A 13,710-nucleotide genomic window follows, 5' to 3' on the forward strand; every position below is an offset into this window, starting at 1 on the left:
ATGTGTTCGTGCGCCTTCCGGTGGAAATTGTTTACATTCGAGACGACTTGTTCGGGAGGGGTTTTCCTTAATTTGCGAACGATTTTCTGTAATATTCAATAAGTGTTCTCTTTTGTAAATTATTTTCATTTTAATTTAACCATGGAAGAAGAAGTGGCAAGCAGTGGAGACAATATTGTAACTGAATTCAACACATATGAAGATTTTTTGGACTCGCAAATCACATCGTTAGATTTATATTATCTGGAGGTATGGAGCACCGGTTGGGACACAATTTAGAAATTCTACAATATTTGTTAAATCGGTCGAATGTTGGAAATTTAAAATTTTCAATGTGACTAATTATATAGGCTTATATAGGCTAAATCCTTCCTGACACATATGCTCAAATATTGATATCATCACAAAATAATTGATCAAATAAAATGATCTTTTCATGTAATGTAGCCTATATATTAAATTTTAAGTATAATAAGTTTTTAAGATGAAATTGAAGAGGTCAAATATATAGCTAAATACAAACATTGGATTCATCCTGGGGGTTTTAAGTGGTGTCAGTTATGTGTAACAAATTCTATTATTATGATTATTAGGATGAGGAATTGGCACGACAACTGGTTGAATTGGGTTACCGTGGTAGTGGTGAAGTGCTAAAGAGAGAAGAGTTTGAAGCAAGGAAACAGGCAGCTGAAGCCAGTCGATTATCAAAACGGAGTCAACAGAAGTAATTACTTTATTATTCTGGTTTTTATTATACGTCCACATTCATAATGTGAACGTATTATGCCGTCGCCCCTGTCTGTGTGTGTGTGTGTGTATGTATGTATGTGTGTGTGTGTGTCTGTGGTTCGCCTACAGGGCGCAATTCTTCATGGATTTTCTTCAAACTTGGTATACTTATTCCTTATACCCCAAGGAAGATCCCTATTGTTTTTGGTGCATGCCCGACCCCCCGGGGCAGAGCCACGCCCATTTCTAGTATTTGTTTGTTTGTCGTCTACAGGCCACATTTCTTAACTAATAATCTTGAAACTTTGCATACACATTCTTTGTACCCTAAGGAACATCCCTATCGTTTGGGGTGCATGCCCAACCCCCAGGGGCAGAGCCACGCCCATTTTCTTTTCGTGTGTCTTTGTGTCGCCTACAGGGCGCAATTCTTACTGGATTTTCTTCAAACTTGGTATACTTATTCCTTATACCCCAAGGAAGATCCCTATTGTTTTTGGTGCATGCCCGACCCCCAGGGGCAGAGCCACGCCCATTTCTAGTATTTGTTTGTTTGTCGTCTACAGGCCACATTTCTTAACTTATAATCTTGCATACACATTCTTTGTACCCTAAGGAACATCCCTATCGTTTGGGGTACATGCCCAACCCCCAGGGGCAGAGCCACGCCCATTTCCCATTTTCTTTTCGTGTGTCTTTGTGTCGCCTACAGGGCGCAATTCTTACTGGATTTTCTTCAAACTTGGTATACTTATTCCTTATACCCCAAGGAAGATCCCTATTGTTTTTGGTGCATGCCCGACCCCCAGGGGCAGAGCCACGCCCATTCCTTATATTTATTTATTTGTTTGTCATCTACAGACCGCATTTCTTAACGTATCAACTTTACATATTTATTCCTTATACCCTAAGGATGATCCCTATTGTTTTTAGTGCATGCTCGCCTCCCCGGGGCAGAGCCACGCCCATTTTTGTATTTGTTTGTTTGTCGTCTACAGGCCGCATTTCTTAACGTATCATCTTGAAACTTTGCATACTTATTCTTTGTACCCCCAGGAACATCCCTATCGTTTTGGGTGCATGCCCACCCCCCAGGGGCAAAGCCACGCCCATTTTCTTTTTCTATGTGTGTGTGTCGCCTACAGACCACAATTCTTAATCAATTGTCTTGAAATTTTTTCATATGAATTGCTTATACCCTAACGATGACCCCTATTGTTTTTTTACCCCCAGGGGCAGAGCCACGCCCATTTTCTTTTCTTTTTATGTCTGTGTGTCACCTACAGGCCACAATTCTTAATCAATCGTCTTGAAAATTTTTCATATGAATTGCTTATACCCTAAGTATGATCCCTATTGTTTTTGGTGCATGCCCGACCACCAGGGGTAGAGCCACGCCCATCCCTTATATTTATTTATTTGTTTGTCATCTACAGATCGCATTTCTTATCGTATCACCTTGAAACTTAGCATACATATTCCTTCTATCCTAAGGAACATCCCTATTAGTTGTGGTGAATACCCAACCCCCAGGGGCAGAGCTACGCCCATTTTCTTTTTTTATGTCTGTGTGTCACTTGCAGACCGCATTTCTTAATCGATCATCTTGAAATTTTTTTTAGACTTATTCCTTATAGCCTAAGGCTACGTTTTTACACTTATTCCTTAATCCTAAGGCTGGCCTCTATTATTATTTTTGGTGCATGCTCAACCCCTTGGGACAGAGTCACGCCTAATGTTTGTGTGTCTTGTGTTTTGCCTACAGGCCGCAATTCTTAACCGATCCTTTTGAAATGGGGATACCTATTCTAAACGTCATGCTTTTAGAATAAAGACATCGATTGTTTTAAAATAAAAATTGTGTTCTGTTAATGTGAACGAAACGTTAAACTGATAGCAGTCCTACAACCCAGTTTTATTTCACAGACCCTCAATGCAAACTGGACCATATCAAACAAAACAGGAATGTGGACGTATATTGCTGCGTTAGCGATGCTCTTGTTTATTATTGCATAATTTGAGGTACGACTAGTACGAGAAATGATACCATAATTTCAACAGTTAATGCATGTCCCTTAACAAAAGTACCCTCCAGGCTCCAGTTTACTTTTAATGATTCAATAATGGCCCTAGGGTTATCATAAAAAAAAAATGCCTATACTTTAAAATAAGGGGGGGGGGGGAATGAGTCAACTGGTGTGGTTTTGATTCCAGCTGGTTGTACGCGAGAAGGAGTAGGGTCGCCTGTCAAATGTCTTGGGTTTTCTCCAGTTTCCCCTCCACTGCTAAAGACCCCTACGCGCCAGCGAATTTGTGAAATAAAATTGAACCATGTGTTAGTTCCGAAATGACCTAGTTTGTGTCTAATGGACGTTAAACCCCATTTCTCTCTCTCCCTATTCAAAATGGGGGGGGGGGGCAGTGTGGCCGAATGGTTAGTGCGAGCGCATTGCATCATGAAGGTCTGTCATTGAATCAACTGACTTGGTGTTGATTCCCTGGTTGTATCGACAAGGAGTAGAGTTGGCTATCCAACCTCATGGGTTTCCTCCCACTGCTAAAGACCCCTATGCACAAGCGAATAAATGAAATAAAATTGAACCATGTTAGTTCCTAAATGACCTAGTTTGTATGGAGTGGACCTTAAACCCCATCTCTCTTTCTCTTAATTAGCTAATTTGGATGCTCTCTCTCTGTCTCTCTCTCTCTGTCTCTCTCTCTGTCTCTCTCTCTCTCTTCAAAATGATAGCAGAAAATACATTGTACCTCATGTTTGTCTGGATAGTTCACTTATCTGTTGCAGAAATGTGTGTTTTCCTATTCTTGAAGTAGAGCTGGGCGATATCCCTGGAAACAAATATCCCGATATTTTTTGAAAATATCGCGATACAATCACTATATCGCAATATTTTATAAAATGTCAATACTTTCAGTTTATCACCTTTTAAATGTAAATAAACATGCATAAAATGTTGGAAATACCTCTGTGGAGTATTCACTTAACACTTTCTAGTCAATATTATTATTTCTGGTCAATATTATTTTGAGCATAAATACAGTACCAAATTTACAAACACAATTTAATGAGCTGCTTCAAACATAGATCTATATAGCCACGAAAACTTGCTCATGTTATATCTCTTTTTTATCTGATAGAACATTAGCCAGTTCAGGAAAAGAATTGAAAGACCCATTCTTAAAATGTCTAGCTCAGAGAGAAGAGGCCAACAGAAGTGGAAAAATGACAGTAAGTACCATTTGTACCAAAATGTGGATGATCGTATTTCAGATATAAAAATCATGAAAACAAGTGATGTCCAGTTTTTTCTATTAGCATGACCCCTTGAATATTGTGTCTCTCAAGCAACGTTGAGAGAATACTCTTCGAAACGTCGCCTTAATAAATCACTAATTGTTCTTCCATAAGTATGTGTTATAGTTTATTGCTCTATCCAGTTACTAAATACCTCTAAAAGATCAGAATATTTAATATTTACATCTATTATGTATTTCAGACAATTGTTTTTATTAGAGATCGAAACTCAAGAGGTCAGGAAATTTCTGGTTATATTGACTTCGCACACCGGTTAAAGACTGAAGATTTTGAACCATATTTTGGTGGAAGAAAGCGTTTATTACCCCGTCCATCAGATTTAAGGTAAAGTAAAGTCACTGTTAAAGGCTTGACATGCCATTTGCATTTTCGCTAAAATATTAAAGTTCTCACAACTTAACCACTCATCCACCGTGCCCCCCCATCCCCCCCATCGAATGGAGGAGATTTAAATGGAAATAAAGATAAAATGGATAATGGAGACTTAGTCTGGGTTGCCAAGTACCGTTGCTGTGATAATAAACATTTTTAAACTATTATATTGACCATCTCACATACTGCATCTTTAAGAAAAAATCAAAATATCAACGCTAGTTAATCATCTCAGAGATTGAATTCAATAGGATCAGGTTTCTCCACTAGCAATAAAAGATAGCTGCATCTTGTTGCGCTTGAGCAACAAAGATCAGTAAAATTTCAATTCATCTTAACTTTGTAAAAAAATGACTTTTACTAACAAATTACAAGTTTGAATCCCAACTTTGACTGAGATGAACATTTAGGAATTTTCAAGCCCGTTTCTCACTTGAGGGGCTGACATAGAATGTGTGTCTGGTACTTTCGATGTTATGCAAATCCGATGTCTACCCTTGGATTGGCGCACATTTAAAATAACCCTTGGTAGATGGAATTAAATGCCACTGAATGAGCAAAATTATTCCCCTCACACAACCATATAGGGGGTTTAGATGGCTGAATGGTTAGCGTGCGCACGCTGTATCATAAAGTCTGTCATTGAGTCAACTGGCGTGGTTTCGAATCCCCGGTTGTACGTGGCAAGGAGTAGGGTCGCCTGTCCAACCTCGTGGGTTTTCTCCGGGTCCTCCGGTTTCCTCCCCCTACTAAAGACCCCTACGCGCAAGCGAATTATGTAAATAAAATTAAACCATATGTTAATCCCGAAATGACCTAGTTTGTGTCGAGTGGACGTTAAACCCCATTTCTCTCTCTCTCTCTCTCACAACCATATAACTGAAAATTTATCTATGTTAGTCTCATATTGAACAACCTAGTGTGTTGATGAGACTTTATAAAAGAATGAATGGGGGTTGGATGGCCAAATGGTTAGCATGTGCCACTATTTCTTCAACATACCTGTTTTACATTTCTTGTGTGGGGTATTATATTAATATATTATTATATATTGTACAATTACATAACTTAATAATTCCGATTAGTCGCTAGAACTTATGTTTTTTTAAGCTTTTAACGTTATTTTATCTGGATTATCTCCCTTATTATTGTGATTTTTTATCACTTTCTAAGATATGATGTCATTCTCAGTCAGCAGACGGCTGTCCCTCGAGACAGTCTACATTTTCTATTTGCTTCTCTGTATTCAGTTTTGTATAGTTGAATTTTACTACATATGCTTACATTCGTATTTCGTGTAGCATATAGCAGATCATTACTCATGCTGGTATTACACAATGGGTTCTTTGGGTTGTATTCCAAATTGTTTTCAAATTTGAGTGAAGTCTGTGTCACTACAGACCCGGGACTGTACAGCGCAGTGGACGCTTACAGCTAGCCCCCGTATCCATTCACTTTTTTTGAATTGTCTGTTTGTTTGTGTTTTCCTGAGTATGATGTCTTGTCCGTGTATTTGTCTTTGTGTAAATTTTGTGTGGTGCAGTCCCCCTGCACTTACTATAAGGTCATCTGACGTGGTTTCGATTCCCCGGTTGTATGCCTGTCCAACCTCGTGGGTTTTCTCTGGGTCCTCCGGTTTCCTCCCACTGCTAAAGACCCCTACGCACACGGGAATTGTTAAAATAAAATTGAAGCATGTGTTAGTCCCGAAATGACCTAGTTTCTGTCAAGCGAACGAACATCCCATTTCTCTTTCTCTCTATCTATAAATGAATGAAATGGTGTTTATTGCCAAGTCAGCACCAATAGGGCACAATTTCACCATTTAAAAAAATGATGATTAGCCTAGTCGATGCAGAAAAGTAGGAAGTTTAAATGCCATTTCATTTTATTTGGGTGAGCTTAACGAAGAAGTTAAATTCAGGAGATTTAAAAGGTTATATCATCATGGCCTTAATCCTTCTTTTTATATTTTTAGTTTTTATAACTGGGAAACTCAGACATCCACATCAAATCCAACATCAAATTATCAAGTTATTGCTGAAAATGCATCCGGTCTTCTGTTTAAGAATAAAAGAGACAGAAAAATCATCAATGTTGACCCTAAAGTAAGTGAAAATATTTTAGACGTATATAAGAAAAACCCAATTTGATAAATAATTTTTCCTAATTTGCAACCTCAATATTTCTAATTTGATTTCTTCTTCATCGAATTCACAAGATAATGGCTGATAAGTCTTTCAAATAAACCCAAGGGAAATCTGAAAATGATAGTCTTATTTAATGAAATGGGGTTACAGTGGCTAAGTGGGTAAGACACTGGCTCGCTATCCTGGAGGTCAGGTATTCGATCCTTGCATTGGCCGAGAAAGTTCATCCCGATTTTTCGGCGTGGTTCCCCCTTGTCAGTGATGCAGGATGGAGGGCCTGACATGGACAGCTGTCTAGTCATTCGGATGGGACGAAATACTGAGGTCTTGTTTACACATTGGCGTGCACGTAAAAGATCCCTTGACTGAAAGTTAGGCATGTTTAATGTAAAAGGAAACTTCACTGAGGTTTTGTGTGGATTTGAAAGAGGGCTTGCGTTTCAATAACATCTGCTAGTCTTGACTTACTGGTAGTGACATTGAGCAAATGGAGCATGTTTCATGAAATTAGAATTTCAAAGAATTTGACCTTAAAACCCAATACCATTAGATTTATAGTTTTATGTCCCCTAGAAGATTAAAGATGCATTATATAAGAGCTAAATCTTCCTATTGCAGTTCTTTATTTTGGCTTCAAATGTTAGATAAATGATTATTTAGACATCTATTCACATGCCAAGCCTATAATCAACTCTCTAGACTATCGGATGACCGATATTTAAATGGATTAAAAGATGGTTGCCATTTAATGATTTAATTAGAAATGGCGAAGCAAGGCCAAGTCTTGAAGAGCAAGTGTTACAATCATAAACAATCTATGCCACATCTTGTCAAAACTTCAAACAGTAATAATTTCACAAAGTAGGCCTTATTTGAATGCAATTTTCAATATATTCATTTTGCATTATTTTCTCTTAAAGACACATTCCCTCATACAAACTGGGTGATTTGATGATATATTTTGACTAAAACATATTCAAACTAATTAATTTATCATAATTTTGCTTCAAATCCTTGTCAAAACATTGTAGTTGACAAGGAATACCCAAAAGAAGTCATGTTTGTGTCACGTGACTTACCTCCCTCGGTACCTATAGCAACCCCTGCGAGGTTGGAGGAGAATTCATTGCATACACAAGACAATGTTGTCTTTAATCGCTTTCTATTTATTACAAATATCGAATCCTAATAAAATTCCCGATTATCCACTGCAAGTGTTGTATGTCTAACTCTTCATAAAGTTTATCAACATGTACACCAAGTGCTCAATCTTCGCGTGCAACCTTTGACTTCACGCGTGCAGACATTGCTAATCATCGGGCTGTTGATTAGGGGAACCTTTACATTTTTGTCCTGTATAAGCTCCATGAGTGTTTTTCAGGGAGTCCAGTATTTTTCTAGTAAGAATGAATCTCTCTACTTTCCATATATACCAAAATTGCCATACTTTTATTGGAAATAACCACCCAATAAATACTTTTCTGGGAACCTATCTTTAAATATTATAGAAAGAACGACCAGCTCTTTATCTAAATCTTACATAATGTATCATTAAAGTTTTTTTTTTTTTTGTTGTAGGCCTCGAGTCCTGGTGATAATTCTACGAGAACAATTATAGAGACACCTCGTTATATACAGATAGTTATTTATGATCATATAACTCGTAGAAAAACATAAAATGTTCTAATATATGGTTCTCGAGAAATGTTATAATGATCATATAACTTGTAGGAAAATATAAAATGTTCTAATATATTATTCTCGAGAAATGTTATAATGATCATATAACTCGCAGGAAAACATAACATGTTCTAATATATTATTCTCGAGAAAATGTTATAATGATCATATAACTTGTAGGAAAACATAACATGTTCTAATATATGGTTCTCGAGAAAATGTTATAATGATCATATAACTTGTAGGAAAACATAAAATGTTCTAATATATTGTTCTCGAGAAAATGTTATATGTTGTTTGTATCTGATTAAATTATATATTAAAGCTATATTACATTTGTTTATTTTCTGCATGGATTGCAGTGTCCTTGTTAGCCACGGTGACTCAGTGAGTAAGATGTTGGCTCGCTAACCTGCAGTCCCGTGTTTGATCCCCATGTTGGCTGAGAAAGTTCATCAGGAATTCCTGGCGTGGTCCCCCCTCTTGTCAGTGGAACGAAAAGCCGAGATCCTGGGTACACATTGGTATGCATGTAAAAGAATCCTTGATAGTTAAAATTCCAATTAAGAACAGTTAAGGTTCCCCTGTCATGGCCAAATTTCCTTCATAACACACTGTATGGCATATGTCCGTCTTCATTAGCCCAGTCAGTGCAGAACAGTAGGACGTTATACCTCATTTCATTCCTGGATCTAAACACATGACACAGGATCAACAGTATCATAATACCATATTATTTGTGAAGTTTGTTATTCCATCAGTCGTAAACATTGGTTATTTTAAATATACTGGGCCCTTATTCACGAAAACTTAAACTAAGATACAATCAAAATTTTAACAATGACATCTTATACGGAGTACTTCGGGGTTCTGTTCTTGAGCGCTGTATATTGTTTTAATAATAATAATAATGTCAATATATACAATGGAGAATTGACCCTACGCTGTATATATACAGATACGCGGGACCTCAGCTTTACGTCCCATCCGAACAACTATAAGCTACGTTGTCCTCAGGCCCGTAACTAGGGGGCAGGCTTTGCCCCTCCTGTAAAAAAATGTTCGATCATAAAAAAGAATAGATATACATTGTCCGTCAATATTACAGCACCCCCGAGAACACTTCCCGCCGCCCCCCCCCCTTCGTTGCTCTGAGCTAGTTACGGCCCAGGGCCCTTATTCACGAAAACTTAAACTAAGATACAATCGAAATTATCAGAAATACTGCAATTCGATTGGCTGACCAGTAAACTCAATTTGCATATATCCAATGAAGTTGCAGTATTTCTTAAAATTTTGGTTGTAACTTAGTTTAAGTTTTCGTGAATAAGGGCCCAGGTTTTCCTTTGTCAGACTGGCTCACACTGGCTGTCCATCCTGCATTTAGTTTGTGTCGAGTGGACGTTAACCCAATTTTCATCTAGTCTCTCCCTACATTACATTTTACACAGCACATTGATTTGATTTGATTTAGTTTAGATAAACTAATTTAACTATACTATTATATACTAATGTCCAAAAGAAAGTATACACTGTGCATTTTGTGCTGCATCAACCAAAGTCGTTTTTCCATGGTATACGGTATTTGGGTAGAACACAGAGTAAAAACTCTGTGGGTAGAATGTCAATTTGTTTCACATTTTTATTTTGCTTAGAAATGTTGAATTTGGACGCACGAGACAAACTCAGTAATGCTTTATTAAATGTTTTTAATCTAAACAAAACTTTTAGTGTGTATACTTTCTTTTGGACATCAGTATACATAGCCATCATAGGTCTACAGACAGTTGTAGCCTACACTGACATATGCAATGCCAATTAACCAATTAAATATGTGCTTCTGTAGGTAATAAGGGGGGTTGGATGGTCGAATGGTTTGCACTGCACCATAAAGCCTGTCATTGAGTCAACTAGCGTGGTTTCGATTCCCCGGTTGTACATGACAAGGAATTGGGTCGCCTGTCCAACCTCGTGGGTTTTCTCCGGTTTCCTTCAACTGCAAAAGACCCTTACGCGCAAGCAAATTTTTGAAATAAAATTGAAGCATGTGTTAGTCCCGAAATGACCTAGTTTGTGTCGAGTGGACTTTAACCCTCCTTTCTCTCTGTATGTAATAGTTTTGTTGAGGACACTCAAAAAGAAATTTGTTTAAGTTGTCGACAGATTAACAGAGAAATCAAATAGCAATAATAATAGTTTATTTCACATAAATGGCTACAGAGTAAATTGCATATTCAGATTTGATTGAAAATATATAATTCAAGATATCAATATTTACATATTTGTAAATGTAATTTACAATTCAAATATAGCTTAGCAATAATATATAGTTGCCATATAAACCAGCAAAAGTGATAGAATATAATCATGTGGTACGAATTTGATTAAAATATAGATTTCTCAATCCATTTTGATTTATTTCTTTCAATTGACTCCACATAGATTTAGGGTTGAATGAGAGAGAGAGAGAGAAATGGGGTTTAACGTCCACTCGACACAAACTAGGTCATTTCGGGACTAACATATGGTTTAATTTTATTTCAAAAATATCGCTTTCCGTCGGGGTCTTTAGCAGTGGGAGGAAACCGGATCAGGGCAGGGAGAAAACCCACGAGGTTGGACAGGTGTTCCTACTTCTTGTCACGTACAACCGGGGATTCGAAACCACGCCAGTTGACTCAATGACAGGCCTTAATGATACAGCTCGAACGTGCTAACCATTCGGCCATCCAACCCCGGCCACGCGAACAAATGAGAATTTATAGAGTTAAACTGTGATCAATGACATTAATCAAATTAATGTCAAGTATTTTATTTACTGCAAGTATCTCACACAATGAAGGAAACAAAAGCAAAGATTATACAGATAATTTCACACAACTGTAACAGGACGTGTGATCGTTCCCGAATACACTTGAGCGTCGGCAGTATCTAGCTGGCTCTCATGCAACCGGAAGTCCCAGGTTCGTATACAGGATGTCAGGCTTCCCGCGTGGATTAAGTGTAGTTTAATGGTCGAGTGCGAGACCTTAAGTAATATATTGATATTGTATGAGTGCGAGTGCAACTGTATATTACACAATGTCTTGCAAGAGACATTTTGAGTTTAAAAACTTAAAATACAGACAATATCCAGCTAACAATATTCGTACAAAGTGATGCACCAAACTTATATCACCCAAACGGAACTTTCTAATTAATTAGAAACTCATAACTTTACAATAAAACATACATAGGCCTACGCCATGGCTTTACGCCTGCCTCAGCCCGAACTAATAATTCGTACAAAAGAAGCACTAAATCTTATATAACCCAAACGGAACCCGCAAATTAATTAGAAACTCATAACTTTACAATAAAATATAAACACCTTAGCTTTATGCCTGCCTCAGTCCGAACTAACAATTCGTACAATGTAAAGCACCAAATCTTATATTACCCAAACGGAACCCAACTCAAACAAACAATCCCCCTATATTTAGAAACGCCCGCCTTCGCCCGTGCTTGTCCTAAGCGGCGTAATGAATTATTCCTGTAGGACTTGCACGTTACCAAAGAGAGACGAAACGCTACTCCGGAGATCTTGCTTGCCTCGAGCGGAATGAGTGATTACTACTGCGAGACTTGCAAGCCACCAGAGACAAAGTCTCCCCTTGAAATGCGAATGCTTACCTCGAGCGGAATAATTAGTTAATCCCGCAAGATTCGGAAATAGGGAATCAAGTAGTACCACTCATGTTGCAAGACATGTCAATTTATCAGTATTCAATTTGAAAAAAATAAATCCAGTGTATCCCCCACGTATTGTAAATAAAATATATAAAAATAAATATGTGTAAAAGCATTGTAAATTGAGTAGGAATTCCCGTAAAATATTATTGTTTATATCGCGTGTATCTATTTAATCGACTTTATTCGTTATTTCCGCGTGTGTCCGATTGAACGGAAATAGTAACGCACGATAAAAGGCAGACGCGTTTGTTTTTTAACGAAGATTTTTAACTTAACGAAGAAATAACAATTAAATTGAGTGGGGCTTCTGAAGCCATTGCCAAGAATTGGCTTCAGACATAAGACCTAACCAAAAGTCTACATAACATTCACAAACTGTCACAGCTACCTTTAGCAGTGGTAAACAAATCTAAGAATAAAATCTAATCCCTTGTTATGAATTAAAGTAATATTTTGTTAGAGTCTCTATATTATCCATGATGTATCCTATATGTTCTATATTTTATTTATGTAATTATGTATGTATGTATATATTTTTATAATGTACATGTATCTAAATCGGAGAGAGGGGTTACACATAGGCATAGCCTGTTCCCCAATCCAAATTCAGATTTAATGAATAAAAAATATTGTTTAGAAAAGAAAAAAAAAATCGTCAGCCTTTGTTTACCTGTAGTGCATGCGTTTTCTGGTTGTGACAACACAAGTGCTTTCTACCGAATTGGAAAACGCACAAAATTTTAAAAAAATATGTTAATAGCTTAGCCCCACTTGCGGAGAGAGTCTTGAATTAACCTATGGTATAATGTTCTCTGTAAGAAATTTAGCAGTTCTTATAATGGACACATTGGCAGCCACTCTTCTTCCAACAGACGACGTCTCCCACATTAACACACCAGACAAAGACGGTTTTATTTGAGAAGGAATCTGCGAATATTTTTTCCCTGTGATACGCGGTCACGTTAGATTCACCCACTGAACTTTTCTGCAATTCCTACCGCCCCACCGATAAAAACATAGCCACCACACTTGTACTGTTAAGCCCTCGAAGGGCAGTCAAGTCAGCCGCGGTGTGTGTGGTGGGGGGGGGGGGTAGAATGGGCCCGTTCCTCGGCCCATAGCTACGTTCGCCCTAGCGCCAACCTAAACAGACAGTCCGAAAACATGGAAAAACGCCTCGAGAGACGCGCCCCTCGTGACTACAGCTGAGAAGAGCATACTCTGCTTGTGTGTGGTAACTTCAACACTTGTCATTTTAAACTCAATGGACATTATATATAATTACACGTTGATTCATGACTTAAAATTAAATATGCATTATGTAAGATTATGAGTGTTTGAAAACGTAACGTATACGTTTATTATCGTCTCGATTATCCATTTTATATATATTTTTTTTAAATCTCGGGGGAGTTCGAATTCATTTAAATCCCGGCCATCCGATGTGCTAGGGGATTAATTATGTCATGTGAATAAATATCTAAATATTAATTCTAATAAAATTGAAGTCGGAAAGGCAGATTTAGCTCGTACAAGATACTCATGACTTGTTACATCTGATTAAGACCCCCTTCCTTCCTCGTTCATTAATTGCTTGTTAACAAACTTTTAAGCACAAATATGTTGGTTACTGAAATAAATTCTCATCCCATAAATACTTGTTATATAATATCCTTGTTTACTGCTCTTACTGAGGCCTTAATCCAAGTGAAT

The 13,710-nt window shown here is 37.5% G+C and overlaps 1 protein-coding gene across 1 annotated transcript; it reads left to right on the forward strand.

Moving 5' to 3' along the window:
* Window positions 1-7: 7 nt before the first annotated feature.
* On the forward strand, window positions 8-8,593 carry LOC126823636 (cilia- and flagella-associated protein 299). Its single transcript, XM_050552592.2, has 6 exons — window positions 8-249; window positions 594-724; window positions 3,886-3,976; window positions 4,245-4,387; window positions 6,414-6,543; window positions 8,164-8,593. The coding sequence occupies exons 1-6, from the start codon at window positions 142-144 to the stop codon at window positions 8,260-8,262; spliced, it is 702 nt and encodes a 233-aa protein (XP_050408549.1). The 5' UTR covers window positions 8-141; the 3' UTR covers window positions 8,263-8,593.
* The last annotated feature ends 5,117 nt before the right edge of the window (window positions 8,594-13,710 follow it).

This window comes from Patella vulgata, chromosome 6 (genome assembly GCF_932274485.2).
Source record: "Patella vulgata chromosome 6, xgPatVulg1.2, whole genome shotgun sequence".
Classification (NCBI taxonomy): domain Eukaryota; kingdom Metazoa; phylum Mollusca; class Gastropoda; family Patellidae; genus Patella; species Patella vulgata.